Here is a 26,355-nt window from a genome sequence, read left to right as displayed (position 1 = left end):
TAGCTGTCATCCTGGCAGCCTTCTCTACTACCTCATAAAATGTCTACTGCAGCTGGGGACCAATCCCCAGACCACCACCACAGAAGTGTGCTACTTAACTTCACTATGAGAACAACAATGTTTGTGACTCTGGCCACAAAGGGAAATGTGAAGGGAAGAGAAGCTGGTGTTTCAGACCAGAAAAAGTAGAGGTCTGAAAGGATCGTAGGCTCCAAGGACAAGTGAAGTCAGAAAATACAACTACCAGAAGACAAATGTCCCAGGAGGACAGAGCAACATTAAACCTAGCAGACATGGAGGAAGAGCAATCAGCTGTGACTTTCAGGTAAAGAAAAAGCTTCTAGCCCTTAACTCAAAAGAGTATCTCTAATCATGTGTGTCTGTGATAGCATCTGAGTGGATCACTGTACTAGTTCCCTAAAGCTAACTTCTGGAAACCTTCACACTTGCTTTCCCTCAATGTAAAATCCACAAACTTGGTTCTTCAGATGAAATAATCTCTGCTATACAATAACCAAAAGACTTCCGAAAAAAGGTCAGTAGGAAAATATTTTTTAATCTCCTCAAATTTTATTATCACTTGTCCGATTTTTAAGAAATAAGCATCTTCATTAAATTTCATCAAAACCCATTAAAAGCAATATAAAAAGGGTAAAGTACTAGTAAGTGTTAATGGGTCTCCTAACAAAAGACTGGGCACAATCCTCTGGAGAGCAGTAGTACTCACATCAACAGACACAATGTTCCTATCCTATGGCTTCTTCCTTCCTAGAAAAAAATCATTATAAGTACGGGAGAAGCCTGAGTCTACTGATGGTCAGTGCTGAGCTTGAATCTACCAAAGGTCAGTGATGAGCCTGTATCTACTCACTTGCAATCTGGTAAATATCCGGTTCTTCTCGTGCCAACTTTTCTCTGGCAACATCAGCTATCGGTCCAAAGATGGTTACAGGTCTCAGGAATCCAGCTGGAAAGAAATTAGGAGAAAAAATAGAAAGATAATGACAGAGTTTATAATGTCTGCTTTCTGAAACATACTGCCGTGAAAAGAGACACCATGGTATGTACAGGAATAAACTACCTTCTCGAAGAACAACCCTTTCATAAGCTGGGAACTTGGTTTGAACTGGTTGAGCTGACAAGTCTTCTCTGCTTTTTCGAAGATTTCTCTTAGAGCTGCGAAGACCTCGAAATCTCCAGAAGTCAGCTCGGTCTCCACCTGCTGTCTTTGGAAGTGTGTACTGTACACTAGCTAACTGCTCAGCTCTAATGAAGAAAATAAACAAGAGTATTCAAAAGGCAACAAGGAAAAAAATCCACCATGAAACAGAATATCAAAACTCCACATGCAGTTTACATCAACAGATTTAATAAAATAGTTTATATAAACTAAATCAGCTATGACTATAGTAAATGAACACAATGAAAAACACAAATCTGTATTCCCCAAATTCCTCAATGACACCAAAACCATCTATCTCAGTATAAGAATTTCCAAGTGCTCATACCTGTTCTTATTGGGGATGATGCCTCGTTCTACCTCCTTATGATTCTTGCCAATTCGAATAGCAAGCCAAGAGCCCAGCTTTCCATTATACAAGGTATCCACAACACGGAACACCTCTCCTTTGTTAAAACTAAGTCCGTAGGGAGACTCCTTTTCATATTCAAAATGGGTTCTAATATAGAACGAATCTCCGACATCTGATTCTACAATGCGACGATAAACTAAGGAATCAAAAGAAACACATTAATCAATACTTACTAGGATAAAAATATCAATTTTCAAAGAAGACATTATGTGAAGATGCTCCTGGTAATGCCCACATCAACATACAGTACCCAGTCAATGCTCGTTTCTGTGTCTGGAATTCTTTCATCTCATTGTTCTTCAACATTATCTCATAAAGTAGTACATCCATTCTGCACATGATGAGATGATGCAGAAAGAGAGGAATGTGTTCCATCTCTGCTTCCTGTTATAGCATCTAATTGATCTGCAAATGCTCCAAAGAGCAATTCTGTTTCTCAGCTCTTCCAGGAGAGTTTGATTGTTCCAACTGAGCATGATAGACTGTGTGAAGTGGCTCACTCCCACAACCCCAGCACTCAGGGAGGTAACCAGGAGGACCAGGTGTTCAAGATCAACCCCTTCAGCACAGTAAGGACCAGGTTAACTGGGCCACAGGAAACACCGTATCTCAAAAACACAGAACATAAGAACAAATGAAAAATGGAGTGTGTTGGAGCAGGGAACGGAATGAAATACAGCTTCTCATGAACTGCATGGACACAAGAAGTATTCTGAAACATCAAACAAAAAAAATGACCCAAAATGTCAGGTGCCAAAGCTAAAAAAAAAAAAAAAAAGGAAAAGAAAATGCAAAACCCTCTATTTTCAGTAGAAATGCTAAATATTCTTTAAAATGACACTAATCTTCTGTGTATTGCTTAGAAAACACCAGTACAAAACTTAGATGCTATCCACATACATTTTTATTTAATTCCAAAAGTTAATAAGACAAATATTTTTCTATGGCTTAAGGATTGGCTGACATTTAACATAAATCATAATGCCACAAATGCTTGTCCTATTTCTTTTGCTCTGCTATTAAGAACAGCATAAGACTGTAGAACCTTAAATAAACAAAATTAACTGAGATTAACAAACTCCATCATTACTAGGAATGATTTACATTGAACTACTTTTTTTTTTTTTTTTTTTGGTAAGACAAGGTTTCTCTGTGTAGCGTTAGCTGTCCTTCAATTCATGTTTATCTGCCTGCCTCTGCCTCCTGAGTGCTGGGATTAAAGGTGTACACAACCACCGCCAGGCACTGAAATACATTTTTAATGATTTGTCTTGTTTGTTTTGAAACAGGGGCTCAGCTTGTGCCCTTGCTGTCCTGGAACTCACTATGCAGACCAGGATAGCTTTGAATCACAAATATCCACCTACCTCTGATATCAAATACTTAGATACAATGCCTAAGTCATCATGCCGAGCTGAACTTCTTTTTTGAAGGAAGTTATCATGCCTGGCTTTGAACGAGTGATCCTCTTGTGCCAGACTCCTGAGTGCTGGGACTATAGGTATGCTACCGCACCTGATTCTCATTTACTTTGAACAACTGAACTAGCCTCTGAAAGGCGCCCAACTCCTACAGGTTAGCCCCATTTCAGACACTGTCTTACCATCTTTCTTCTTCTGCGCCAGTATGGTCACCTCTTCACCTTTAGGGAGGTCGAGGAGGAAAAGGACGGCCTCTTCTCTTATGATATTTGTAAAATCTACATTATTCACCTATTAAAATAAAAATTTCACAAATTTGTGCTGCTGCTTTTAGAAATGTAAATGTTTTTATTTGCACGAAGTCTATCTGGCTTGACAATACTATATATTTAGTAGGGAAGTTTTTTAAATTTTAGAGAGTATAATATTCTCTAATTTAAAATATGCAGATGCAAAGTAAAATAGATGAGTAAAAATGTAAATTCAGAGTAGTTATAATTGACATTAATGATAACCTGTTAAAAATCTAATCAATTTAAACCCAAAATGACAATGCATATTTACCACTGTGAGAAAGTTCTAGGTTTAAAATTCTACATTCATTCTTCACAGGTATCATATAGCCAAACTTTTTTACTAATTGCCAAAAAGGAAATGATATACACACAAAAAAATAATAATCAGTAAGACAGTATATGCATTATGTTGTCCCAGTAACAGCAACTTTGTAGTGGAGACTCTGTGTCAAGTCAATGTCTACTTATATTAGTAAATTCCTTAAGTTCCAAAGTGAAGTTGAAAAGAAATCTACCCAATTTTCACCAGTAACTGTGTAGGATTACAAACAGGCAGGAATTTTCTCCACTACCTTTTGGGAATTTTTTTTTCTCCACTAATAGCAACAACAATAACAAAAAGGTCAAAAGGTAAAAAATCAAAATGCACTACTTACTTTCATATAAAACCCAAAGTGAGCTATTAAGAAGCTGCTTTTAGATAATACATTTATTCCCTGATGATCTCAAAACAGGTGGCAAGAAAATAAGAGCTGGAATTTTCAATAGTCAGCATTATCATCATGCTGTGTTCAAATGTGACATAAATGCATTGAGAACAAGGAATATATTATCAGGAGGAACCTCACACACGTCAGAAGGAAACTGCTAAGTCAGAGATAATGACATGACTTTCTGACATGCTTGTTTGAAGGGAAAGGAGGACCAGATGAATGCAGCCACAGGGACAGGCCACAAGCACAGGCCAGTACACCAGGTGAAAAGATTCTGGCTGTAGGCTGCCCCCTTGAGATGAAGACTAGCCACGGAGGTGCATGGACCACTGATGTAGACTCCAAATTGTAAAAGTCAAAGCAGCAGGAGCATCGATCAAGTGACAGCATCTCAGGGAGAAAGCTTTTGAGGTCTGACAGGCAAATGCTGCTAAGAAATGATAGAAAATGTGGATCAAAGTTGGTTCTGGTCAGTGATGGTCACAAAAACACGGATTCAGTAGTGGCTAAAGCCAGACTGCAGGGCCACAATGATTAAAAATAAAATAAAATAAAAAAGGCAAGGAAGGAACTCAACCACCCCTTAAACCAGTCAACAGCAAGAGGGAGAAATAGACCCTGAAGAACCAGAGAGAGCCAGAGGGGAGGGGACAGAAGAGGTGGACAAGGTGCAGTCCTGTAGAGCATGGGAGACTCAGTTCCTCACAGGGAGGAGGAAGGCTGAAAGCAGAGACACAGAAGAATGGAGGCACCAAAGAGAAGAGATGGGGAAACAGTCAATTCACAACCCTCACTGGATAGACTGATGTTCTGATTTTAAAACTGGGACAGAGTTTACCAAGCAGATCAATCATATATATGTATAAATAAAACAAACATCTGGATACTCTAAAAGGAGAAGTGAAAGACAGATGAAGACACTATCATTGCTAGGCAACACAGTCATGGAAGGGACAGGGAAAGAAGAGGAGAAAAGCACCATTAGAGATTACAAATAGATCAAGCTCTCCCGGAAATTAGCCATGATCTGAAATAAGAAAGGCCCAAGAGGCCAGGACTACAATGAAGACTACTCACTCCCATTGGAAAATAATACCCAAAATAGCTGGCTCACAAGCTGTGATCTCCAGCAGTCTTGCCAGTTCAAATGTTGAACTGAACCTTTAAAAGACTATTTGGCAGACAGTAGAGGGATCGAAAATGTTGTTTCCTTATAGGTTCTATGACTATCAAGGACTCAATAGAACCTCACTAACAACTTAATGAAGCAGCAAACAAACGAGAGCAAAGGCAGAAGGGCAAGTGAGCAGTCTACCACAGGCTAGACCTAATCAGTTCTTAATGTGAGACTTAGGTGGTTCAAGAGATGGCACATAAATTATAACCTAATCACAACAGTTGGTCTATTATGCCTGGCATCTGATGATCTAAGACTTTCAAATTCACATAAGATGATATACTGACATACCCTGAGAATTTGATCACCTTCCTCTAAGCCTTCTTTGGCTGCAGGGCTATCTTCTAGAACGCCAGCTACAAATATTCCGACATCATTTCCACCAGCTAGTCGCAAACCCACACTATCTCCTTTTCTGAATTTTACCAGTTTCATGCTGGGCCTGTTAAAACAGATATTTCATTTCAAACAGTTAAAAGTCACAGTAGGCTGCTACAGTAACAACTACATTCAGAATGGAATAAAGGACCATCATTTCTCAAGCCTCCTACATAGACAGCACTCGTTTATTGCACAAAACCTAGTATTAGATCCAAATCCAGATTTATTAGGCCTTCTAATTTCTTACTAGAAAGTAACTTTTGAAATATTTAAATGATGGAGAAATAATAACTTTTTATGACTACTTTATAATTTTCCTTATAAACAACGTTTCCCCTATTCTTGAGAAAATATATACGGCAAATTCCCAATAGCTAAAAAACAAAAAACTACTTTTCTAAACCAATCCCACTAAATAAAGCTTCATTTGATATAAGTAAAAGAATCTGCTGCATAAGATTCAGTAATTTTCTTACTATGAGAAATGTACAGTCTGTTATAGTCTCTACAACCAATAGACATGGGTTTACATTTAACCACTGGTAGGCTCTTTGCACTTCCCTTAATCTGCAGCCCTTTTTAGCTCTGAAATAAGAACATTGGATTATTTAACATTTCTCAATCAGCCCAACACCCATCTCTGTCCCTTATTTCCCTAGGAAGAAATGAGGGACCAGATGTGTGCATGTCCCTCTATTATGCAAGCAGGGAGCAACAGTGAGGCATAACTTAAAGGACAGCCTCACAGCAAAGACACTGGGGGGGAGAGGCTGCACTGTGTAAGTTCCTGTCATCACCTTTACATTCCTCAGGAACTATCACCTCACTCTCACTATTTTGAGTATAAAGTAAAGGTCTCTTTCCTCTTAATTTATTAATCAATTACCAAATTATTAAAATCTAACATAAAATAAACTTCAGTCATACACATGAATAAATTGAGAGAGAATCCTGGTACTTTTGAACTGACTGGTTAAAAATTGCAATAGCTTTTACAATTCATAAAATATTCACCACTGATCTGATCTTGTTTTCTTTCTTCCTTTAAAAAAAAAAAAAAAAAAGAGCCTCATTATGCAGCCCTGGCCTCTACCTGCCTGTGACTCCTGAGTGCTGGGATTAAAGTATTGTGCCACTATGCCTAGCTATAGTGTTTTTTAACCTGGGAACCAGCTAGACATAAAAGTCAAAAGGTCACAGGTTGGACAGGTCACAGTCAGGACTCCTAGCACCCTTGACCCATCCTGAAAGTATTTACCAGCTATGTTTGTAAATGATCTGAGTCCTTTGGTTGTGTTGGTGTTCTACTTCCTAACCAAGTCAAAGATATCTCATGGATTCTTCGCCCAAAAATAATGAATACACAGTTAGGTCTTTTAAATATTTTCCTGAAAACTCCTAGGTCCTTGGAAATCCTCCTCTAATTCTGACTAGTTGAGAATGTCTCGTGTGGCTGAGTAGATCTGCACTTTAAAAATAAAGTCTGGTTTCTGAAAAGCAATGCTGGACAACAGCTTCAGGAAAACGACAAGTTTTATACTCTGCCCTTTCTGCATTTTATCAACTATGTGCAGTGACAAAACCTACCTATTTCTTTTCCCTCAAATTCACTAACTACCTGCATGAAAGACGTTCATAGCTCAGCTACTACTACTGTGAACATCTTCGAGTCGCTCTTCAGGGCTTTCAAAGAAGCAGTTCTTTGGTATCCTCTACAATTTCAAGCAATCCCCAAGAATTAACAAAGGAGACTAGGCCTATTCATTCTGTGTGTTTCAATCAATCATTACTAACACTAAAAATCAACTGTTTTAAATTTGTGCTATATTCACCTACTTCTAAAGCTATCTGCTTCTGCCTAGGTACTGAGGGAACAACCCATACATTATTTTTGTACAGAAAATACTGAGGGTGCGAAGAGTTTTTGGTCTACTGCACCTTAGCAAATGTGCTTATTTTCAAGTATACACATATCATGTCCTTTTTATGAGAGAAGGAACAAATTTAAAGACCATGAAGGCTTAAATTTTGCTCACAAAATTTATATTAACTCTACCTATACAGTAATAAATAAATGGCACGGACTCACAAACTTATTCTGGAACAGCTTTCTCAACTAGAAATCATTTTCCTCCAGGCAGAACATTGAAATATTCTTGGAGACTATTCTGAAGATGTGCTATTGGTACTATGGCCAGGGACCCTGTGCATAAGCATGTCACACACCACAGGAGGTTCATAAGAAACAAGACATCATCCCAAAATGTCAGTGCTGATCAACAAGTATTTAACTTTTCAGAAAGCTTGTGGACATTCTGTTATCTTAGTAGAAAACAATCTTTACTCTTTAATTACTGACCTAAGAATTAGGTAAGAGAAGGTGGCAATTTAAAAAAAAGAAAAAAAGGTTGCTTTGTTGTTAGCCACTACACAATGCTGTAGGAACATGACTTTCAATTCTCACACTGACAACTGTCTAATAAACACAAAGAACAGTGTGGCTTGAAATTTGGATTACCGAAGTATCCCATCTTCATGAGTTGAATTAGGCAGAACACCATCAGAAGGACTAACAGGTAAATCCACATCTGGTTGTCCAACTTGGGCATACACAGGCTTTGGTTCTAAGAAAAAGAAATTTTAAATTGTACAGAACTTAATAAGACCCATGAGATAAGGGCAGGAATAAGAGTAACAGAAAAATAATTATCAAAGTGTCCATATATTTCTCTGGACTACCATTCTTAATTATGCAAAAGCTTTTCTAACAGTCATTCCTGCCACTAGTCAACTACAGTAAGACAGACACAAGAGAAGCAAGCAGTTCTAATACTAGAAATAACTTCACTTTTAAATTTATGAAGACAATCTAATATTCCCCCTGCCGTCTCTGTAGTAACGTGTGATGAACCATAGTGACAGTTTAGCAAGCACTTGGTTATCCCTCAGCTCTGTTTATCTTTAATGAGTAGTGTTGGAAAACATCCTTACTCACTGCAAGCAGCTGTTACACATGAAAAATTTATATTTAATAAACATAATATTTATTAATAAAATAAAAGCATTCACGAAGGTTACTATCTATACTAATTCTTACCCTAATAAGAAAAAAGTTGAAAGGTATATGCAGAAATATTCGCATTGGTAACAGCAATTGTATCTTTCTTTTTTCCCCCTTTTAATTAATTTTTATGTAAATTAAAAACAAGCTTATTTTACATAGCAATACCAGTTCTCCCTCCCTCCTGTCCTCCCACTTCCCCACTATATCCTCATCCCACCCCCCATTCGCTCCTCAGAGAGAGAGAGGCCTCCCATGGGGGATCACCAAAGTCTGTCACATCATTTGGGGCAGGACAGAGGCCCTCTCACCTGTATCTAGGCTGAGAGAATATCCCTCCATAGAAAATGGGTTCCAAAAAGTCAGTTCATGCACTAGGGATCATACTGGTTCCAATGCCAGTGGTCCCATAGACTTCCCAAGTCCCCCAACTGACACCCATGTTCAGGGGGCTTGGTTTGGTCTTATGCAGGTTCCCCAGCTGTCAGTCTGGAGTTCGTGAGCTCCTACTTGCTCAGGTCAGCTGTTTCTGTGGGTTTCCCCAACATGGTCTTTACCCCTTTGATTCCCAGACACAGAAAGACAAACAAGATATGTACTCACTCTTAAGTGGATATTAGATATAGAGCAAAGGATAAACAGCCTACAATCCACAATCCCACAGAAGCTAGGAAACAAGGAAGGCCCTAAGAGAGACAAATATGGACCACCCCCCAAACCAGAAGGGAAAAGGACAAGATCTGAGCAAATTGGGAGAGGGGATAGCAGTGAGTGGAGGGGGTAGGAGAACATGAGGGATCAGGAAGGTAGAGTTGGGGGAAGGACAGAAAAGGACAGAAAGGAAAGAGATACCTTGATCTAGGGAGTTGTTATGGGCTTAATGAGAAAGCTGGCACTAGGAAAATCTCCAGGAATCCACAAGGGTGACCCCAGCTATGAATCTAAACAGTAGTGGAGAGGCTACCTTAAATGCCCTTCCCCTAAAAGGAGATTGATGACTACCTTAAAAATGCCACCATAGAGCCTTCATCCAGTAGTGATGGACACAGAAGCAGAAGTAGAAGCAGAGATTCACAGCTAAGATCTGAACAACTGCATCTTTCAAATGATGATAGTTGATGCTGTCTGATATCAAAGGCGTCTTTTGGTCACACTTACCTGGAAGAGTGGGTGCTTGCTTTTCATTTTTTTCAACTGTAACTTCTTCCACTGCTTTGGTTGCATGGTCATCTACATGTTTTACAGGAGTTGAGACAGCCCCAGGTTTAGAAATTCTCTCTTCTTCTCTGCTCCGGAGACTAATTATTACAGTAAGAACATGAGGAGAAAAGGATTTTGAAAAAGACTGGGTTGAGAACTGAAGAGACAAAATAACTTCAAAACCAGGGGAAAGGGATATGTTCAGTTACCAAAGTTAGTAATTAAAACTAAGGTGGAGCGAGCACACAACATGACTCATTGGATGAAGACCCTTGCCACCAAACCTGATGACCTGAGTTTTATCACTAGACCCACATGGCAGGAAAGAGAACAAACTATTATAAGTTGTGTGCTATGGCACATGCAGGCATACAGACATGCATGCATGCATGAATTTGCACTGAGCTCTGAGCCATGTTTATCTACCACATTCATCATTGCCCAGAAGTAAATCAGGCTCCAAAGAGCTAGCAAGGCATCCCGTTCTTCCTCAGAAGGGTACAAGTGTGTGTGTGTGGTTTTTTTTTTTAACTGTTTTATTTGTGTATATGTGTGAGTGTACATAAGCATCCTATGTGGGTTGTCAGCAACACCATGGTGTACATATGAAGATCAGAGGACAACTTTGTGGAATCATTTCTCTATCACCCTTATAAAGGGTCCAAGGATTAAATACTGGTCAACCAGGCTTCCCTGGCAAGTACCTTTAACCACTGAACCATCTTGCTGGCCTGTTTTTGTCTTGTTGTTCTTTTAACCTGTACATAGCATGGCTCCACTGAGTGATGGATTTCAGGTTGGCGAAAAGCTCTATAAAAATGGTTGTTAAAAAGCAACATCTGGAGGCATCACCATCCCTGACTTCAAGCTCTATTATAGAGCTATAGTCCTGAAAACAAGTTGGTATTAGCACAAAAATAGACAGGTAGACCAATGGAATCAAATTGAACACCCTGATATCAACCCATACATGTATGAACATCTGATCTTTGACAAAGAAGCTAAAAATATACAATGGAAAAAAGAAAGCATCTTCAACAAATGGTGCTGGCATAATCGGATGCTGGCATGTAGAAGAATGTGGATCGATCCATGTCTATCGCCATGCACAGAACTTAAGTTCAAACGGATCAAAGACCTCACCATAAATCCAGCCACACTGGACCTCTTAGAAGAGAAAGTGGGTGGTACCCTTGAACAAATTGGTACAGGAGATCGCTTCCTGAACATAACACCAGTAGCACAGACACTGAGATCAACAATTAATAAATGGGACCTCCTGAAACGGAGAAGCTTCTGTAAGGCGAAGGACACAGTCAGCAAGACAAAAAGGCAGTCCATAGAATGGGAAAAGATATTCAATAACCCCACATCTGACAGAGGGCTGATCTCCAAAATTTACAAAGAACTCAAGAAGCAAGTCTCCAAAATACCAAAGGATCCAATTAAAAAGTGGGCTACATAATTAAATAGAGAATTTTCAATAGAGGAGTCTAAAATGACTGAGAGGCACTTGAGAAAGTGCTCAACATCCCTAGCCATCAGGGAAATGCAAATCAAAACAACTCTGAGATACCATCTTATTCCTGTCAGAATGGCTAACATCAGAAACACCAATGACAGTTTATGCTGGAGAGGATGTAGAGAAAGGGGAACACTCTTCCACTGCTGGTGGGAGTGCCAACTCGTACAGCCACTTTTAAAATCAGTATGGAGATTTCTCAGAAAAATGGGAATCAACCTACCACAAGACTCAGCAATTCCACTCTTAGGCCATATACCCAAAAGATGAACATTGATACAACAAGGACATCTGTTCCACTATGTTCATAGCAGGATTATTTGTAATAGCCAGAACCTGGAAGCAACCTAGATGCCCCTCAACCGAAGAGTGGATAGAGAAAATGTGGTACATTTACACAATGGAGTACTATTCAACAGAAAAAAACAATGGAATCTTGAAATTTGCAGGCAAATGGATGGCACTAGAAGAAACTATCCTGAGTGAGGTAACCCAGTCACAAAAAGACAAACATGAAATGTACTCTCTCATATATGGATTTTAGACATGGATCAGGGGAGTGCCAGCCTACAATCCCATGGCCAGAGAGTCTGGGAAACAGAACCTTCAACCAATGACTGATGGAAGCAGAGGCAGACAGCCATAGCTAAACACTCAAGGAATCCAGTGACAGAGAGGGAGCACTGATGACCAAAGGCATTAAGACTGGGCAGGTTTAAGCCCCAGAAACAGCTGACCTGACAAGGGTTAGCTCTTGAATCCCAGACTGATGCCTGGGAATCCAGCATGGGACTGATCAAGACCCCTGAATGTAGGTGTCAGTGAGGAGGCCTAGGCAATCTATGGGGCCTTGGGTAGTAGATCTGTATTTATCCCTGGCATACAAATGGTCTTTGGGTGCCCATCCCACGAGAGATGCACTCTCAGCCTGGACTCTTGGGAGAGGGTCTAGGCCCTGCCCTGGATGGAATGACAGACTATGGACACCCCCCAAGGAGGGCCTCACCCTCCCTGGGGAAAGGAGGGGGTATGGGAGGGGTTAGGAGGACATGGGAGGAGGGGAGGGAAAGGGAGAGGGACCCGAGATTGACATGTGAAGCAACCATGTTTCTAATTTAAATTTTAAAAAAAATCATAAAAAAGGTTGTTAAAGATGGCATGCAATAGTCTGAAGAAATTTTTATACTCTATATAAATGGACTCACTGGAAATAAAGGCTCCTTAGACTATCAACTGTGTAAACAATGTAGCAAATTACAATGTACAAATCAATCAGATCAGCAAATAATAATAGCAAGTGAAAATCTGCAGGCAGAGTGGCCTGAAGACCCTGCAAGTCTTGGCTTGCACCCCTCTGGAATGCTTCTACTTGGTGAGCATGAGGACATGGTGGCTAGTGACTTATCTAAAGCTATTCTCAAATGGCTGTGCAGTACAAGGCTTCCAAATAAGATACCTCCCACAGATGTCCTTCCAGACACTCGAGACAGCAAACATCCTGCAAGGTCACCCAGGAATACACTACAAACTCTCTGAACATTCAGTGAACAGAGGCTGAGCCCTTTCCAAGAAAGCTACACCCAAGGTCTGGGAACATAAGGCGCTGCCTCTTCAGTTGGTACTCCCATCTCAGAATCAGGTGAAGAAACACTTCTGTCTATCTGTAGGAGCTCTTATATTTAAACTTACCTTTACTTCTTAGGAGCCAAAGCTTTATAGTTCTCCTTTTATGTTTACCTTCTTTATATTGCTCCCATAAAACTGCATTCACTCCATTGACCAGGTCCTAAGTGCTATGCTATGCCAAACTACCCACTAATGAAGCTTTCCCTGGTACTTCTGGCACTAAGCACTCTCAACCCTTCCATACTGAAAATATTACTAAGGTACTCAGGCTCTGTTGTGATGTATCCAGGCCATGAACTTGTGATAGAATGTTTTGTCCAGTTCCCCATGTAGCTGGGATCAGAGGCCTAAATTACCAGGCCTGGCCATGTGGGCGTGCGTGCGTGCGTGCGTGCATGAGTATGTGTTGGATGGGGGGTTAGCTATATTGAGTCTCTATAACTCATTCTGAAAATGAAAATGGGCTTCAGGGAACAGTTTAGATAAATATTTTATGGTACTACTTTGTATATAGCTGGTGTGTGAGTGGGTGTGGGTGTGTGTGTGTGTGTGTGTGTGTGTGTGTACCTGTGTGCATAAGCAGAGGCCAGAGGTTGATACCAAGTGTTCTCTATAGTCACTCTACTTTTTCTTTCTTTCGTTTTCTTTTCTTTTTTTTGAGACAGTGTCTCACTGAGCCTGGAACTCAAGACACCTGGCTAGACTTGCTGACTGGTGAATCCCAGTGTTCTGCCGGCCCGTGTCCCCAAAGTGGAGATTACAGGTGTGTGCCACTATACCAGGATTTTTACAAGGGTGCTAAGAGTCTTTCCACTTTTGTGGCAAGCACATCACCCATTAAGACATTTCTCCAGTCAGAACTTTTTGGTTAATGTTCACTGATGACAACTAGTCTACCCAAAGGAAAAAAATCTTTGCTGTTCTATTTCCACAATATAAACAAAAATAATGACTATTGTTGTGTTGGGATTTGTTTTTTTTGTTTTTTTATCAGAAGGTGGAGTACAATACCACATGTGTCTAAGACAACTTTTACGAGTGGTTTTCTCCTTCCAGCATGTGGGTCTTAGGTATTCAACTAAGATTATTAAATGGTAAGTGCCTATACCCTCATACCATCTTGACAGCCCAAAACAGACAATCTTAGTAACAAGACAGTCCAAAACACTTAATTTTAATAAGAAACAGTTGAAGGAAGACTTAGACTTTAGAGAGCCATTTTCTCACTGTTGTCATTAGGCTTTTGTTGATGGTACAAATATCCTGCACTCTAATTATACCTACAGCAAACAGTTCTGTGGGTTTTACAGCCAGATAACAATATCACAGGGATCTTACTTTCTCTCAAAGGCAACAGAACCTTACTATAGTTCTTCATCTGTAAATAAGGTTGCCCATACAGGTCCGACCTTTTACATATGTAAAAGAACTAACAGCCTAAGTTTAAATTTCATATTTTGTCTTCAGCATCATCTTATCTTGGTTCTGACTGACCAGAAAGCATATCTCTACACCTTTCTTCAGCCCGCCTGCACAAAGCATACCAAAGCTGCAGTTACTACCTGAGCACTGAAGAACAGCTGGCTCACCAAGCTCAGAACTACCATCAATCACCACTCGTGTGAAATGGTCAATGTGATACAGTTTTTAAAACATCCTGGTAAACAAATGCACTTAGTGATCCTTTAATGGGCTTTTTTCTCTTAGCATTGTCACACTATCACAAAGTAACCTTTTCTGAACGTCTAATCACTAAGGCTCTCTAGTCTCCAGGGATGGCCTCACCGCTCCCTTTGCTGTTCTTCCATCAAGTCAAGTGTTTCCATTTCAGGAGCAGCACATTATGTCTCCTGTGGAATGATCTTCATCCTGCTGGGTTTTTCTTATCATTTAAGCTGATAGGACTAAAGAGTGGCTCCTTTCCTAAGTACATTACCTCAGACTTCCCTTATATTATGTGTACTGCTAAGCAATAGCAAAAATTACTTCTTACATTTTGAAACTTAACTGCTTTATTCATTTGCATGTAAGCTCAAGTAACACAGATTTGCCTAGTCTGTTCCAGACCTTTATAGTAAGGCATTGGTAATACAAATGAATACCAATAAAAATCTGCCCCACTCAAAAACAATTCTATCCCTTAAGTTGTAAAGAGCCATGGAAGAGGCCATCAGTCAAACCTCACCAAACAGTTATGAATCACATCCTGCTACCTGCCTTTTTCTGCATGCTAGAGGGGAATGGGGTATGGGCAGAGCCAGAAACAAAGTGTGCATAAAAAAGAAAATATGGCATTATAAACAATATAGTATGTAATTTTTGTTTAGAATAAGACACCAATATAAAATAGAAATATGAAACCTTTTTTGGACAAAAGATTAAAATTTTAAAAATCAGTACATATGGATGAGAGGATGTATCATGGGTAAAGGTGTTCGCTGCCAAGCCTGATAACCTGCTTGATTCTTACAACTCACAGGGTACAATGAGAGACATCGGTGCTATGAGTTGTTCTCTGACCTTCAAACATGCACTGTGGCATATGATGCCACTCTCCCCCTCTCCTCTCTCTGACACACACACACACACACACACACACACACACACAAAGAAGTTTTATTCAGTCACAAAAAACAAAACCATGTCACCAAAGGACAGAATTAGAGTATCTAATGTTTCCAGTCACAGGTGGAATTTAGTATTTAAAAAAACCCTGAAACAGACAAGGATTATTAGAGATTTGGAAAGTGAAAGAAAATAACTGAGTAAAGCCTAGAACTTTGGGCAATATATGGTAATAAAAATAGCAAACCAAACAATACAATAAAACAAACAGAACTTCCTAAGATTTAAAATTTGTTTATACTCAAAAAGTGGCTAAATTGTTGAGACTCTAATTACTACTTTTCCTTTTCTTAAAGGAAAGCATGTGGAAACCATTAGGTATTAGCACAGTTTCTAGGTGTTAAGGAGTGTGCTGTTACAGCTGACCCCAAGATACACCATCAGAAACATTAATGCCACCTCCATATTCATTTGTGGTTGGATCCCCTTCAAGGTAACAGAGAACATTTTGGATAGATAGTTTGCAGCAAGTAAAAACAATCAGTTATAAAATAATAAACCAATTTTGTGTTTGATATACCATAATAATTTTTTTTTCGAGATAGGGTTTCTCTGTATTTCTTGGAGGCTGTCCAGGAACTCACTCTGTAGACCATGCTAGCCTCAAACTCACAGAGATCCACCTGCCTCTGCTGGGATTAAAGGCATGAGCCACCAATGCCTGGCACCATAATAATCCCTGAAAGACCATTTCAAGCTTAAAATAAAGACAGAGACTCACACAATTGATAGATCCAAAGCTTGAAATGAAAAAAGGATGGAGTTCATAAACCTAAAAGCTAAAGAAGGTATAATGACCGCAACCAAAATAGCTTCTGCTGCTTACCCAGCATGTTACTGTTTGAGAAAAAGCTAAATACCTTCACGAATACAGTTCTAGCAAGTATTTGGGGTTTTTTTGTTGATGTTGTTTTGATGGTGTTTTTTTTTTTACTAAAACAGGGCCTCATGTGTCCTAGGCTGACCTCAAACTCATCATGCTGAGTAGTTTATGTCAATTTGACACAGGCTGGAGTCATCAGAGAAGGGAGAGCCTCAACTAAGAAAACATGTCAGACTATAGACAAGTCTGTAGGGTATTTTCTTAGTGAGTGATTGATGGAGAGCTCATTCTATTATGGGTGGTGCCATCCCTGGGCTGGTGGTCCTGGCTTCTGTAAGAAAGCAAGCTGACAGCACAATGGAGCTGACTGTGTGGTTGGGGACACAGGTGAGTCTCATATGAGCCAGCAATGAGGGCATGAGAGCTGGACAGACTGACAGACACACCCCTGTATAGTCCCTACAACATTCAGGAAAGAAGGTCCTGAACCTTGCCTTGGCGAAACAGTAGAACTGGCCCTGGCGGTGTGAGTGAGCTAGATCTGAGGACCTAAGAACAGGAGAACTGGCCCTTGCCCCTTGCTGTAGGCTGCATTGGGCAAGCTAGCCAATGCAGTGCAGAGAGCTCACCTGAAAAGTGACAATGGGGGAAAGCTGGCTGGCTGACCAACCAAGCTACCACCCAGGCTATGAGTTAGTCCACTCCATATATGAACTGTTGGTGCATGTGAAGGGGATGAACCTATAGATTCAAAAGTGCAGCATCTCCATAACGTAGGACAGCAACAGGACATCCAAGGAGTCCCAGAGAGCCCATTTTCAATAGCTTAACAGAAGCCAGAGGCCTAGAACTAGACCAAGGACTCATGGCAATGAACACTTACAAGAAAAGATGAATGGACTAAAGGGTAAATAAACTGTGTGACTCAACAGGCTACACTACAGCTTCCAAACATTCTTCGTTTGGTTGGTTGGATTTTTGGTTTTTCTTGTAAATATTGGTGGGTTTTTTTGGGGGGGTTGCAAGGGCAGAGGGCAGATTCAAGGGGAGAAGAATTTAAGTGGGAGAAGAATGCATGGTGTGAACTCCACAAAGAATCAATAAGATATATATGTGTGCATATATATATATATATTTAAAAAACAACAACAACAACATTAAAAAAAAAAAAAAAAACGGCAGGCTGAGCCGGCCAAGGAGAACAAGCCAGTTAGCAGCTCCCCTCCATGACCTCGACATCAGCTCCTGACTCCAGGTTCCTGCCTTGCTTGAGTTCCTGTCCTGACCACCTTTGATGATGACTGATGTAGAAGAGTAAGCAAATGAACCCTTTCTGCGAAGCTTTGACCATGGTGTTTTATTTATCAAGGCAACAGTAATAGCCCTGACTAAGACACTCATACAATTGAGGATTATCCTGAACCTACAGTTTTCTGTCTCTCCCTCCCAAGTGCCAGGATTACAGGCATTCGGAGCTCTTGCTCTTCGCCTGCATGCTCACTTTCCTAAAGATACACACATGCTCTCGTCCAGTTCTTGGCCCTTCTTCATAGAGTTTCTCTTAGCACTTTCTGTTATTTCTAAGGTTCTGGGTAACATATGCCTGCAGATGAATCTAAAGTCAACACTTTCTAGCTATATTCTGTCTCTTTAGCTCTGAGGCTGGATTTTTTTCTTCCTCTTTCTACCTTTACTGTGATACAATCAAAATGACCTATATTTAAGGCATTCAATGTGACTACTTGGATATATGTATATCACCGGGAATCATGGTGAGAATATGTAGGATTGTTACTAAAGTCCAAGCACATATTATTAGTGATAGTCATCACAATGTACATCAGGCTTCCACAACATGTGCTCTTTGCGATCAGCACTGCCCACTTCCTTCAGTGCCCACCTTCTTCCCTCTTTCTGTGAGCTCAGGGTTTTCGCTTCCAGAGACAGGATTGATCACACAACGTTTCTCTGTGCCCTCGAATTATCTTGGGTATGTCCATGTCACTGAAAGTCACGAAGTTCCTCCTTCAGAACTGAATAACTTTTCCATTGCATATACCTGTCTCTGTATTTTTATCCATGATGGACAGGCTGTCTCTTTATTGTGATCACTGTAAATAAAGATCTATCCTAATGTAGGGAGCTTCTCTCTCCCAGATAGACACTCAGGAAGAGAGGCATATAGTGGTTCTAGTCTTCATTTTGAGAGGAACCTCCAAACTAAACAAGCTATCTTTCCTAATGGCCATAAAGCAGAACACAGCCATGTCCACTGTTTATATACTGTCTACAGCTGCTTTTGTACTGCAAGTCAGAATTGAGTAGTGACAAATACTTCCTGACTTGCCTGCCTACTAAATGAACTACCTAGCACTTTGACTGCATTCTATTTAGTGTTTACACTGAGGGGAAAAACAGTCCTAATCTTAAATAATAAAAGAAAAATCTATCTTCTGATTTTATTTATAAAGAGCTCTAAATGTATTTTGTTTTAAATAAGGCTGTTATTACCTGCCATTGCTGGGCTGCTGTGGAGACTGTCTGGAATGATCAGAGGGCTCTGAGCGTTGGTCAGGAGATCGTGACTGGCTGCGGCGGGGAGGCCTGTCATGTGAGCGGACTGAATGATCTGATGCCAGTGACTGAATTTCTGAAATATCTGTTAAATGAGAAGGGTATTCTCCCATGAAATGATTAAAATAAAGTATAAAGGATTCCAATGGTATAAGCCAGAAGTATATTTCGCATAAAATGATTTAAGCATTAATACCATCCAGAGATCAAACCCAAACCATAGCGGTGAACTACATACAAAGTATTTGTGTGTAACAAGAAAGACAGACACAAACACACATACAAATGTACGTTTAAGTTTTAGGTTTTTGAAAACTATCATTTCACTCAAACATATCTAGTCCTCCTAGTACTTTAAGAAATCAACTGGGACCCTCCAAACAGAATGGTACTCACCATCTCTTTCAGAGGCATTAGCAGAATGGATACTGTCAGAAAGATCAGGGACATTCAATAAGGTAGCCCGCTCATCTCTTTGAACTACCATTTTCAACTTGCCTTTAGACCTTTCTATCAATGTTTTTGCATCTGTCAATGACATATTTTCTGTCACAGTACCATTTATCTGCAACAGAAAAGAAACTAGAGGTTGAAAAGTAAACAACAATAAGCAACGAAGTATAATCTCAAGTCTGATCTGTTACAGGGAGAAAGACCTAATACTACCACTGTACTTTCTAAATCATCAAGAACATCCTCTAAGCAAACTAGAAAGCATTTCAACAGTATCTAGAACAATTATCAAAATGATCCTGGTGAATGATACATATTTGCAATAGTTAATTCTCTCAGGTTAACCCCAAACCTCACAATGGGCAATGCTGATTCTCTGACAAACTGCTTCAAACACAAGCAGAGGCTACAAAATAACTCTAAAATTTGTTTTCCATTTCAGTTCATTATATGTTACTATACCTTCAAGACAACATCCCCTTCTTGGATGTTACCATCTCTTGCTGCCAAACTATCCTGTGAAATTTCCTTCACGAATATATGGCTAGCCAATCGAAGACCATATTCTGGAAGAATACATTTAAATATCTTTAGTTCAAAATCCTAAAACAATTAATTACAGTTTAAATTGTAAAGTTTAAAATTACTGGCCTTATGAACTACCCTGAACCTAAGGCTACTCATTATCATTAAATCACCAAAAGTCTGTAATGTCATAAAAAAACAAAGACTTGCTTCAAACAGATAAAACTTTGTATCCCCATCTTACTGAAAAATAGAAGGCCCTAAAAGATAGTAGCCTTTTTTTTAAAGACTCTATGATGACATACTACTGTCTTATGTTTAAAAACACAATTCTTTAGATTGAACTGCTTGAGGCTTGAAAAATGTCGAAGTCCAACAATATTTTTGATGATTGCCATGAATCAAATACTAGTTTTGCTTCCCTTAGCTCCTAGGTGTGCACAAACCAAGAGAAACTCAAGAGCTGAAACATTCTAATAATTACTGCAATGGTTCACAATGAGTCAAGCAAATGTGAACAGGAGTTTAATACACAGTGCTCTCTTATTTATTCAATCTACAAAGGACTCAAGAAATGGTGATTTTATCTGTGGTGGATACATAGTCAGTTATAGAGATTATAAAAAACTTATAAACAAAACCCCAAGCCAGGTGTGGCAGAGCACACATGTGATGCCCATATTTAGTGGCTGAAACAGGACCACACAGTTAAGACTCTATCTCAGGAAGACAAACCAAACAAAACTGTAACTGTCAGTCCTATGTTAAGAAAAGAAATGCTCTTGGTCAGTGAAAAGAGAAAGGAGGACTCTTTTTTTGTTTGTTTGTTTTTTGAGACAGGGTTTCTCTGTATTGTTTTGGAGGCTGTCCTGGAACTAGCTCTGTAGACCAGGCTGGCCTAGAACTCACAGAGATCCGCCTGCCTCTGCCTCCCGAGAGCTGGGAAAGGAAGACTCTTACGTTTCATTGCATTTTTTAAAAAATATGATTAAATAAAAACCCAAACTAAAAAGCCACGATGGAAAACAAAAAGTTTTTAATCTATGATAAATTATGAAGCCTGTCATGCAAGAGTCTAAATGTTCCATCACAGTTACAGTTTAACTTAAGGTAAATATCCAAAGAGTATACACAGAAGCAGGGCTAGTACTGGGGTTAAGAAAAAAAAAAGGAGTGACATTAGGAGATTCAGGTAGGCAATGTTAAGTGCTTTGAAAACAACTATTTCATCAGAGAAAAATACAGGACTAAGGAAATATTCTTATTCACAATTAAAAGGTTTCAAATAGCTGGACATGCTGCACATTTTTAATCCCTGAGAGGCAGAGTCAGGCAGAACTCTGTGAGTTCAAGGTCAGCCTGGTATACATAGTGAGTTTCAGGACAACCAGAACTATACTGTGAAACCCTGTCTCAAAACAAAACAAAGAAAGAAAAACGCAACAAATGGTCATTATACAGACGGAGCCAAAATATTCCTTGTGTATCAGTTTACTCCTTTATGCTAGGTATTTCTTTGAGTACACAGTCACTATGTGCAGGCACTAGAGATTAAAGCAACAGATCAGACAGTCCCTGTACCTTGGCAACTTGGGTAGCAGAGCAAAAGACGTTGTCATGGTAATTATATAGTACAACAAAGTATTCAAACAATGAAACTAAATATGCATATCTTCCAGGGTCAGAGAAGGCCTCTCTGAGAAAGAAATATCAAAGCTAAAATAAAACATCACCTAAAAAACACTAAATCTAAACCATAAGGATGTGTTGTGTGCAGAAGGCTGAGAGTGTTTACACCAAAGGACAAAGGAAAGAACATGGCAGGTATCATGGAGTCCTAAGTCTAGGACAACTGACACCAACAGAAACACATAGAGAAGGAAGTAAAATGGCACCTTCACAAAAGAGTCTACAGGGGTCACTGGAAGGGGCCCAAAGACCAGTCATAAGACTGGAAAGACCACTAAAGAGATACAGTAGCCTGGAAAAGAAAATCGGCAGCAGAGAAATGCAGAAGATATGACATGTTCATTATACACAGAAGAAATGTCGAGGGGAAGTACTATATATTATCTGTGCCTAGCTAACTGAGAAACTGAACTGACATGATACAGTCAAAGAATACTTTATTAGAAACACAAAGAAAAATTTGAGAATAAAAATGATTCTCTTGAGATGTGGCTGATTCTGAGGAATACCCACGGACAGCTGGGAACACAAGAGTGCACTGTTGGACTAGAAAAAGCAAACGGTGACATCAGCAGTACACTGAGGTAATGGGGATAATGACAACTATTATAAATGAAATCACAGTACAGGGAAGAAAGATTCTTGGACAGAAAACTACAGCATCAAAGGATAGGTTGATGAAATGAAAAGGAGAAGTGGGAGCCTCAGGAAGATGAGTCTTACATTATTATAGCTGGAAATATTGCTGGAAGGGCTTGGGAGACTTTGTGAATAGCCTTGAGGCTGAGAAGCAGGCACCCATCAGAGAAAGCTGAAGGGTAAGTAAGTGCAAGTACCAATACCAAGTGCAGACCCAACTGTTGACTGGGCCGCTGTAGGAGTGGGAAGGATGTCAGTGGCAAGATGTGTGAGGTAGTGAGATCAAATCTTCCCAACACTTTCTTCACCAACTATGAAACCAAAATGACCAGCCACACATAACTAAAAGCAAGAGGGAGCAAAAAGCCATTTTAAAAACTAATAATTTGATGAAGTGATAGAAAGTAGTTGGATTTCAGTTTAAAAATGTTAATCCTTCCATTTACAAAATAAAACAGCCCATCTCTCCCCTCTAAATAAGTTCTCAGATTTCTTTGCATGGTCATACTATTGATCTAAATACAGCATTTTAATTCAGTGATAGTGTAATGTTTCTTGCTAGCATAATTTGATTTTGGCTGTTCCTGTCACAACAAAACCAAAATTCAGTTAGTATACACTTTTATTTCAATTACAGTTTGATTCAACAAAATAATCTGAGGAAAGTTGTCAAAATGCCCTAATATCTGCCTTAACAGGGCTTCAGGGTTTCAGTCCTAATAAAGAGAAATTGAATAAAACAAAGATAGGAAAATTTGGTCACTGCATTTCTCATTAAAATTAGCTTTAGAACTCTCATGTGAAAACAATACAAGAGTCAGTGGAGAATACCTTCATTTTTCCGAGACTTCACCAACGTGACCTTGGTGGGCTTGGCCGGCTGACTCGAGGCCACCGACCGCCTGTCTGAGCGAGGGGACAGGCTTCTCTCTCTACTGGCACTTCTATCCCTTGCCCAGCTCTTCTCACTCCTTCGGTTAACTGAAGCACCACGGCCACTTCTTGGATCATGTACTTCCTCATCATAACTATCATCCTCGTTATCAGATACTGGTTCAGGGTCTGGACGACTTACAGGGATCTGAACTTTCTTTTTCCTTCGAATGGTCTACAAGTAAAAAGAGATTATAAACTGAATGATACTCATGTACTCTTCATTCATGAGAGAAAGAAACACACATTTCTCTTGTCCTACATCAACTAATTTAAATACAAAGGAGATAATATAATAGTCACACGAGTCCATTTCCACAATGGCTGTTTGCTTAATAAACAGAAATGACTAAGCAACAGATTAGAATAATAAATTTACTAAATCCTTCCAGAATTTGTAACAATCTTCCAGGTGATAAGAACCACAGACTTACTGGGAATTCTTAACTGTTGATTGTGGAATGAAGGATTGGAACTACACTCTAAGCATATCGTATACCTTATGGATGCCTTGTAACTAAAAGCACAACAAACTCACAACTTGACAGTGCATCATTATCAAGGTCTACAGTTGTCCTGCCAGATTGCTAAGGGATACATTTGTTTACCACAAACTAATGTACAACTTACTCTGAAGGAGCTTGTGAGCTCAGAACACTTTCCCAACAAAACTGCCTCCTGACTCTGTGTTGGTCCCATTTACACTTCTGGCATGAGTTCAAGTTCGTTCTTGCATTTTCTCTCAGCTTCCCAGTGCTCCCTGTCCACTCGTTTCTTTGTTTCTAAGTTTGAGATCTATGTACATCTTCTGAATGTGCAGTTCTGTAATCCTTGAAGCCACCTGGCTCCCTCACAGTGGTACACTGGTTGTCTCGGGGGCCTGCAAGAGTTTCTTGGGGAACACATGTCTTCTTCTGACACCTTTAGCTACTCAAACATTTGGCTTATTTCTGGTTGCTCCATCCTCTTCTGTTTTCTCAATCACCATCCTCTCACTTGCAGTCACATTTAAATGACTTTCTACTGGTTTCTTCCCTTCATCTGCCATGATAAATACCAGATGTGTTTTGACATAATAAAAAATAAATTCTATTGCTTAGGCCATCTATAAACTCATTCTACTAGAATTCTTGCTACTGCTCAGCAATCTTTTCATCTGCATCTTGTTACCTCTCAATGAAACTGCCTAACACAGGTTTCTTTTAAATCACTACGAAGGCCTCAGTCCCTTGGCCTGCTTTGGAGTCAGTGTCCCTTAACTACCTTTCTAAAAAGCCCTTCAATGTGTCTCCTTTATTTGGTGCTTCTTTCTTGTGCTCTCAGAGAGTTAAGTGGATCATTCTGTCTGTGAAGAAAACCTTACCATTTGGGCTTGTTCTCATCAATACACACCTCCAAGAGGCTTCCTCATCAGTTACCATCCTAATGTGACTTGTAGCTTTCATCCTTCCCAATTTACCTAAAATCTGCCTGATAATTGACTAATAATCTTATCTTGCTATTCCCTTCCAAATTATGTTATATTCTTTTGTGGCTAAATTTCTTCTAAGGCTGAGTCAACACTGCTTCTTACCCCCCAGATTAACCAGAGTGGGTCAGTCTGGAGTTGGAGGACAAGCAGCAAGAGAAGCCAGCATGTGGGAAAGACAAGCAATGTCCTGTTAAGAAAGAAAGGACCGTCGCTTTCCTGGGGTCGGTTTTGCCTAGACTCCAATCTCCAGCGAGTTGTGCTAGAAGTGATACCCTGTACTGCATAAACTAGGCATGCCAGTGCATCCTGCAACCACAGACTTTGGCTTTAAGACAGTAACTTGAAATGCACCCTGAACAATTCTCCATAGACAATCTTGGCTTCTTCTCTCTCCTCAACAAATCACAGCTAAGGAGGTATTAGATGATATGGGTTCAGAGGAGGAAGGGAAAGCTTTTCCAGCAAAGAAAGCTCATACCAGCAAGGAGGGCCACACAAACTTTCACAATACTTGCCAAGATCCAGGATAACATAGTACATAAAAGAGAAAGCATCATGAAAAAGCCACAGAAGCCTGCACACTCCCCCCTTTATAAATGAAAAGAAAAATTCCATCTGAACTTAGATTAAAGACAGAGTACAGAAGAGTAAGGAGTACTCATACTCATCAACAACTGACTTCGGAACTACCTTCTCATTTCTTAAAGGACAAGGAATAGCTTGGATACAGAACACCTTTAATTGCAGCACTCTAGAGGCAGAGGCAGAAGGATCTCTGTGAATTTGAGGTCAGCCTGGTCTACAAAGAGTTCCAGAACAGCCAGAAGAACTACACTGAGAGACCCTGTCTGGAAAACAGGGGGAGGGGAGTGTAAAGTGGGGGGTTCAAATACCAAACAAGTATCAAGAACAGTTGATAGTTCTACTAAATTGAACATAAAAGATACTCACAATTTTTGCATTTTTCCCACTTTTTCTTAGCTGTTGAACAGCAAAAGCATGTTCAACATTGTCCATTGAAACTCCATTAACCATCGCAACTCGGTCATTTTCCCTAAAGGGGAGGGGGAGAACACCAGAAAAACATGTTAAAGAAAACCACGTAAGACTTTACTAAGCTGGGCGCTGGTGGCACACGCCTTTAATCCCAGCACTCGGGAGGCAGAGGCAGGCAGATCTCTGTGAGTTCGAGGCCGGGCTGGACCGACAGCCTCCAAAACAATGCAGAGAAACCCTGTCTCGAAAAACCAAAAAAAAAAAAAAAAAAAAAAAAGACTTTACTAAAGTCTTTGAATAACAGGTTAATTAATTTGCTTGTCTTTAGAGCAATGATAAAACAGCATCATATTTTACTGTCAGGTCTTTCACAAGAGCATTTAGTAAGTAACTACCTTACAGGACATTGGTTTTTCTTTTGATGTTTCCCTAAAGGCTTGAACAGAGCAGACACTACAACAAATAAAAGATCACTGGTAGCTGAATTACAGCATCAGATGAAACAAAGTCACCCAGCTACCAGAGACGCCACCATTAAACATTATGTCTTTCTCCTTTTAAATGTCTTTGAGTCCTTCTGGTTATAGCCTCAATTTTTCCTTCCTGTCCTGGTTATTCTCTGTACTGCACTAATCTCC

The 26,355-nt window shown here is 39.8% G+C and overlaps 1 protein-coding gene across 11 annotated transcripts in view; it reads right to left on the bottom strand.

The window, feature by feature from the left end:
- Tjp1 (tight junction protein 1) overlaps positions 1 to 26,355 on the bottom strand; it is a 241,058-nt gene that overhangs the window by 23,418 nt on the left and 191,285 nt on the right. For all 11 annotated transcript variants that reach the window (XM_013123893.3, XM_013123894.3, XM_013123896.3 and 8 more), the window contains 12 exons: positions 25,673 to 25,775; positions 23,149 to 23,425; positions 19,927 to 20,030; positions 19,408 to 19,576; positions 18,949 to 19,096; positions 9,800 to 9,939; positions 8,099 to 8,204; positions 5,491 to 5,641; positions 3,196 to 3,304; positions 1,509 to 1,728; positions 1,082 to 1,266; positions 872 to 967 (listed from right to left, as the gene is read on the bottom strand). In XM_013123893.3, the coding sequence (XP_012979347.3) occupies positions 872 to 967; positions 1,082 to 1,266; positions 1,509 to 1,728; positions 3,196 to 3,304; positions 5,491 to 5,641; positions 8,099 to 8,204; positions 9,800 to 9,939; positions 18,949 to 19,096; positions 19,408 to 19,576; positions 19,927 to 20,030; positions 23,149 to 23,425; positions 25,673 to 25,775 (1,808 nt within the window). The remainder of the gene's footprint in view (positions 1 to 871; positions 968 to 1,081; positions 1,267 to 1,508; positions 1,729 to 3,195; positions 3,305 to 5,490; positions 5,642 to 8,098; positions 8,205 to 9,799; positions 9,940 to 18,948; positions 19,097 to 19,407; positions 19,577 to 19,926; positions 20,031 to 23,148; positions 23,426 to 25,672; positions 25,776 to 26,355) is intronic.

This window comes from Mesocricetus auratus, unplaced genomic scaffold (assembly GCF_017639785.1).
Source record: "Mesocricetus auratus isolate SY011 unplaced genomic scaffold, BCM_Maur_2.0 Super-Scaffold_4256, whole genome shotgun sequence".
NCBI classification, from domain to species: Eukaryota; Metazoa; Chordata; class Mammalia; order Rodentia; family Cricetidae; genus Mesocricetus; species Mesocricetus auratus.
The sequence above is the reverse complement of the archived record's forward strand: the minus strand, read 5'-3'. Positions and strand labels throughout refer to the sequence as shown.